Source organism: Notolepis coatsorum, assembly GCF_963971535.1.
Source record: "Notolepis coatsorum genome assembly, chromosome: 7".
In the NCBI taxonomy this organism is placed as follows: Eukaryota; Metazoa; Chordata; class Actinopteri; order Aulopiformes; family Paralepididae; genus Notolepis; species Notolepis coatsorum.
The window spans coordinates 6,689,386-6,696,254 of NC_140171.1; the positions used below are offsets into that span (position 1 = coordinate 6,689,386).

General features: G+C 46.1%; 1 protein-coding gene across 1 annotated transcript in view; it reads right to left on the minus strand.

Annotated features, from left to right (window-relative positions):
* The window catches only part of LOC311232601 (adhesion G protein-coupled receptor E5-like), a gene marked incomplete at its 3' end in the record, with an annotated part of 78,222 nt that extends 71,353 nt beyond the window's left edge, over positions 1-6,869 (minus strand). Inside the window, 1 exon segment of the mRNA XM_084319461.1 lies at positions 6,764-6,869. Within this exon segment, the coding sequence (XP_084175587.1) occupies positions 6,764-6,794 (31 nt within the window). The 5' untranslated portion in view covers positions 6,795-6,869.

Sequence of the window (6,869 nt, forward strand, 5' to 3'; positions counted from 1 at the left end):
GATGGGAGTTAAGCCGGTGTGGGGAGGGCCCATTCACTGGACCTTCTCTGGGGCTCAGGAGCCCCCGTCTCTGTGTTCAGGGGCCCCCCGTCTCTGTGTTCAGGGCCCCCCGTCTCTCTGTTCAGGGGCCCCCGTCTCTGTGTTCAGGGGCCCCCCGTCTCTGTGTTCAGGGGCCCCCGTCTCTGTGTCCAGGGGCCCCCGTCTCTGTGTTCAGGGGCCCCCGTCTCTCTGTTCAGGGGCCCCCGTCTCTGTGTTCAGGGGCCCCCCGTCTCTGTGTTCAGGGGCCCCCGTCTCTCTGTTCAGGGGCCCCCGTCTCTCTGTTCAGGGGCCCCCGTCTCTGTGTTCAGGGGCCCCCCGTCTCTGTGTTCAGGGGCCCCCGTCTCTCTGTTCAGGGGCCCCCGTCTCTGTGTCCAGGGGCCCCCGTCTCTGTGTTCAGGGGCCCCCGTCTCTCTGTTCAGGGGCCCCCGTCTCTGTGTTCAGGGGCCCCCCGTCTCTGTGTTCAGGGGCCCCCCGTCTCTGTGTTCAGGGGCCCCCGTCTCTCTGTTCAGGGGCCCCCGTCTCTCTGTTCAGGGGCCCCCGTCTCTGTGTTCAGGGGCCCCCCGTCTCTGTGTTCAGGGCCCCCCGTCTCTCTGTTCAGGGGCCCCCGTCTCTCTGTTCAGGGCCCCCCGTCTCTGTGTTCAGGGGCCCCCGTCTCTGTGTCCAGGGGCCCCCGTCTCTGTGTTCAGGGGCCCCCGTCTCTCTGTTCAGGGGCCCCCGTCTCTGTGTTCAGGGGCCCCCCGTCTCTGTGTTCAGGGGCCCCCCGTCTCTGTGTTCAGGGGCCCCCGTCTCTGTGTCCAGGGGCCCCCGTCTCTGTGTCCAGGGGCCCCCGTCTCTGTGTTCAGGGGCCCCCGTCTCTGTGTTCAGGGGCCCCCGTCTCTGTGTTCAGGGCCCCCCGTCTCTGTGTTCAGGGGCCCCCGTCTCTGTGTTCAGGGGCCCCCCGTCTCTGTGTTCAGGGGCCCCCGTCTCTCTGTTCAGGGGCCCCCGTCTCTGTGTTCAGAGGCCCCCCGTCTCTGTGTTCAGGGGCCCCCGTCTCTGTGTTCAGGGGCCCCCGTCTCTGTGTTCAGGGGCCCCCGTCTCTGTGTTCAGGGGCCCCCGTCTCTGTGTTCAGGGCCCCCCGTCTCTCTGTTCAGGGGCCCCCGTCTCTCTGTTCAGGGGCCCCCGTCTCTCTGTTCAGGGGCCCCCGTCTCTGTGTTCAGGGGCCCCCCGTCTCTGTGTTCAGGGGCCCCCGTCTCTCTGTTCAGGGGCCCCCGTCTCTGTGTTCAGGGGCCCCCCGTCTCTGTGTTCAGGGGCCCCCGTCTCTGTGTTCAGGGGCCCCCCGTCTCTGTGTTCAGGCCCCCCGTCTCTGTGTTCAGGGGCCCCCGTCTCTGTGTTCAGGGGCCCCCCGTCTCTGTGTTCAGGGGCCCCCGTCTCTGTGTTCAGGGGCCCCCCGTCTCTGTGTTCAGGCCCCCCGTCTCTGTGTTCAGGGGCCCCCGTCTCTGTGTTCAGGGGCCCCCCGTCTCTGTGTTCAGGGGCCCCCGTCTCTGTGTTCAGGGCCTGAGTCCGTTGAGATACTTTCAGACACTGTGTGGTTGAAAAGGTGACAGTGGGAGGCTTTTGACCAGAACCAAGAGCACTTGACATTTCACACAAACCCAGCTGCCAATGACTGACATCGTTGTGACATCATTGTGATGACAAGGAGAATGACTTGTGATTTATCCTAGCGATGGCCGAAGAGCAAAACCTCCTATCTGAAAAACAAAAACGTGTTGTTTTCTTTCTATTTCTTAAGGATACCCAATACAATACACCGTTTTTGTGGACTATATTACTATATTATGTGTTAACAATACCGACCAGGTATTAGTGGCTCGCAAAGTGCAGATAGGAGGTTTTTTTCCCCCACTTCTTTTTATGCAGATAGGAGGTTTTGCTCTTTTTTTTGCCATCGCAAGAGCTTCTTGTGGTGAAACCTCTGCTGACTCAACCTCACATATTGTGCTCGACAGTTTTATACAGTTTTATTTAGACGACTGCAGTTGATTCTAAAGCAGACAAACGTTATTTAGTCATCATAATCTATGTATGTGTTTATTTACCACAGGGTATAGATTCACTGAGCACATTATCCACTTTTCCAACCACAGTCTGAATCACAATATTGACTGTATAGCGACAGAGCTATGGGCTAAAACCATGTGATCCATGCAAAAGTCCCCGACACACAAGACTGGTGACGAAGGGAAACCGGGCTTTCACAGTCGCAGCACCGACCCTCTGGAACAAGCCCCCACTCAACCTGAAATCTGCAAGAAGCACCCTACGGACCTTTAAAGGGGAACTATCTTATAAATGGCCTTTTTCAGTGTTTAGCATTGTTTCCTAGCTATGTGGACTTATATTAATATGATCTATGTCTCTAATTCTCATATTGGCGCATTCTTCCAATTCTCCTCTCACAATATTCACCCTCACTGAACTGAGTCATCTGAAAATGTGATGATCTGTGATGTCAGAGAGACTCAGCTTCATGTTGAGACTCACACACTCCACACAGTTCCCACAGTGGTTGGAGCCCAGGCTCAAAACGGCTTAAGATCTTGAGGTAGAAAAATGCTGTTTTTGAGGACTTGATTAGAAATACAAAACAATGAATACAAAAAAATTTAAGATTACAGAGGTGTTCCATAAACTCACAGGAATTGTGTAAAAGTGCCCAAATAGTGAAAGAAATAGTAAAATAGTTCCCCTTTAAGGCCATGCTCAAAACCCACCTATTCGCCATAAACAATCCATGAGCTAGTTTTTTTGTATGGTGTTGTATGTGTGGTGTATTATGTCTGTCTGTTCTGTCTATCTGCTTGGTTGGACTGCCTGTATTTTTTCTGTTTCTTGTTTTGTTCCTGTCTTTTTTGTTTGTTTTCTCTTTCTCTCCCGGGATGCGCCCCGGGCCGATGTAACTATTGGTTGAGGGGCGCAATATAAATAAATGTATCATATCATATCGTATCATGCAGCTGCACTGCAAACGGAAATCTCCTTCTTAATAAGTATTTTAAACCTTTTATAGGGTCTTACATTTTATTTTCAGAAAACAAGTGGTGACAATAACTGCCAGTGGGGTTGAGAGAATCCCACGCGTGTTCCAGTCTGAACTTCAAGAAAAGTATTGTTGAAGGTCAAGATCATTTTAGCTTGTTTTGAGAAAAACCCTTGAAACAAACTCATCTGCACAGGAACAAGTGAGATCATCATCTAACTTTGTAAGACTCAATACAAGATTGTATTATTGAATTCCTGCCAGAGAAAATCCAGAATGACAGCTTCCTCTCAGGATTATCCTCTATAAGGGAGCTATACCTACCGGTAACCCACACGATAGATGCATGAGACGTCCCTGCTACTGATTAAGCAGATTGAAGAGATTCTGTGACGAAGTTTAGAAGACTTTAAAGGGATAGTTCGGATTTTTGGAACCCTAGCCCTATTTTTTCCAATGCAAAGTGAATGGGGTCAAGCTGCAGTGAACCCCAGTCAGCTTGTATAGGGCAAGGGTTAAACGAATCATATAGCGTTACTTTAACGTTACTTTAAGTGGTTCCCAAAGTGTGGGTTGCGGTAAATAATAATATTTAATTAATAATAATGAATAATATCCATTTAGCCTACCAAAACTGATAAACGCCAATGTCAACCAAAATGAACTGAATGGCCATGTGTTATTATACAGAGCACATTCAGAAGCCTAATACGTTTTGTGGCTAATACTGTACGTGGCTAATTATTATTATTTGAATGAAAATAAATCTCCTATCCTACTGTAAGCCTACAGTGTGAGGGCTGTGGGTGTGTGTGTGGGTCATGAGCAGATAATAGGGAATCTTAAAGTTATACGTAAAACGAATAACCACAAAACTGCTTACGCAGACGTTTTAGGAGAAGGGGAAAAATAAACAACACAAAACAACCTTTACAGGTGAAAGCCTCAAAGTGAGTATTTAAGAAAATAAGTAAAGTCCAAAAAAACAGGACGACACTCATTAAAGGGGTATTGTAGAAAGAATAAATAAGCCACAAAGGCAACTCCTAAAACCAGAGTTTATATTGAAAACATAAAACAATAAACCTCCACCAAGGGAGTTTATGTGCAACGGACAGTTCCAAAAGAACAAAAGAAAACACTACCATAAAGGACTCAGCCTCTATAAAGTAAAGTGTAAACTAAGCCAGTAGCCGAAAACAAGATGGCTACAAAAGAAAGCTAAATGCTGAATAGGGCAGCACTACACTTAAATATAATGAGCCTGACCAAACGTATAGCCAGCACAAGGAAAATGAAAAAGCAGTTGACACTGCAATCTCCAAACTTAAATAGACTCCACATGGCCATAGGCACAGCTGCACTGCATCAGGTGCAATCAAGCCCACACACCTGCCGACCCATGAGGCAATTAACCACAGGGAACAGGGATTGACAGCTATCCCTCACAGAGAGGTGAAATAAAGCAAAAATAGACAGCTGTCCCTCACAGAGAGGTGAAATAAAGCAAAAATAGACAGCTGTCCCTCACAGAAAGGTGAAATAAGGCAAAAACCATGACATACAGCTACATTTTTAATTGGGCCTAATTGTTTCACAGTGGCACAGGATGATTTGCCAAGCTTTTGTTCATTTTCAAATACAATATAAAACTATAATTGTGTCTTTGTCTTGTTATGTTAATCTTGTCTTGTTAGTAGTAGAGGAAATGGCATGTTTGTAGCCTAAAATTCATCCTAGCCTACATCTACTGTATAGGTGGGGACCAGGTTAGGTGCGGGGCTCGAGAATATTTCCAACTAAAGTGGGGCCTGATTGAAAACGTTTGGGAACCACTGCTTTAAATCATAAAACATTATAGGCTATATAAAGGAAACAAAGTTGAGGACGGCAGCTTGAAAAAACATCAGATCCTGTCAATACACATTAATAAGCATATAGCTACTCCTTCTTGAGCTCTGACCTACCTGGGTTATTATAGTTTTGTATCGTTTTGTATTTTTCATTCATTCTTTTATTTTTTATTTCGTTTACAATTTTTGTTTTCATTTAGTTCCAGAGTGGGTTTGCTAGTTTTATTTTTTTATTGTTTAAAAGTGTTCAGTTTTAGTTTATTTTTTATTCATTTCAGCATCAGTTTCCTTTTTTTATTTTTTTTTATATAATATGGGTGGGGGGGGGGGTATCTGTCAACATGTAAGAAGTTCAGAAGGTGTTGTGTAATACAAACACAACACTTTGTGAAGGCAATAGACTCATGTAGACGTCGTCTCAGGCTCAATAAACATTATGTACTAATGCCTCCTTATTGTGTTGACAAATTTTACCAAATTTTCTGACTAAAACTAAATAAATGTTCTGTATATATATATATATTTTTTTTTTTGTAAGTACACAATATAGTTTTAGTTTTAGTTTATAATAATTCGTTTTATATAGTTTATTTTTGTTTCAGTTAACTCAAATGTTTTGTTCACGACTAGTTTTAGTTTTTAGTTTAGTTTTAGTTGACTATAATAACCTTGCTGTCCTGCTGTCAGGATTCCAAGGACTGAGCAGCCCGTCAGTGGTGGTCTTAGCAACAGACAGTATAACGGTATTTGATGGTATAGTTGTTGATATTTGACGGTATAATTTTTCAGTGCAAATTACAATGTGATATGACATTTTTATGACATCTGTATAAAATAAATGTATGTTGTTATCGGCTGCAATTAAACTTTATGGGTATATTTTTCTTTACTATATATATATAACGGTTGTGACAACGTCACCTCAAACTTCGATGCCCCGAGTGGGAGTCGAACCCCGGTCTCCCACACCGCGGGCAGCAACACAGACCGCTATACCAAGAGGTGAATTCACTTCTAAGTACTGGGTCTATGCGTCTTTTGAGGATGTGAGAGTGAGTTTAACCCATAGCACCGCTACTCACCCCAGCCCTTCTTGACTGCGCTTCACGATACCATCCGTTACATATATATATATATATTGTAGATTATTGTATAGTAAAACATTTCGGTATACCTTCCTATAAGATATACCTTCCAGCTCTAATCTGTGTGATTAACAGGCAGCATCTCATTGCAAACTTGTCAAACTGGCTGCCATTGAACACAACTCAAAGTGTGTACTGGCTATTTGGGTCCAACATTTAATGTACTCAAATAAACAGTATACACAATTTTTTTTTACACAATATACAGTAGTCCTTGACTAATGCTCTACTGAAACAATAAAGGCGCAAAAATGGGAAGTACATTTTCCAAGCGTCACATCAGTAGCAGCATTGCCACATGGGCTGGTTTCCCCACTATTTCCTCTCTCTCTCTCTCTCTCTCTCTCTCTCTCTCTCTCTCTCTCTCTCTCTCTCTCTCTCTCCCTCTCTTTCTCCCTCTCTTTCTCCCTCTCTTTCTCTCCCTCTCTCTCTCTCCCTCTCTCACTCTCTCTCTCCCTCTCTCTCTCCCTCTCTCTCCCTCTCTCTCTCTCTCTCTCCCCTTTCTCTCTCTCTCTCACGTGCGCTCACAGCACACACACTTGTGTGAGTCCTTGTGTCTGTTCATAGTCACACCATTATGAGCTTGACCTCACACACTGTCACACACACACACACACACACACACACACACACACACACACACACACACACACACATGCACGCACACACAGTTACTGAGTATAGTTGTCATGGACCGACTCACTCACCCAGAAGAAGTAGTGCCTTTCCAGGCCCCATGTCAAACACAGGCAGCGAGGGTCCTCAGACAGCGTGCTGCTGTATCTGGGACCGACAGTCTGGTACAAGTCCCCC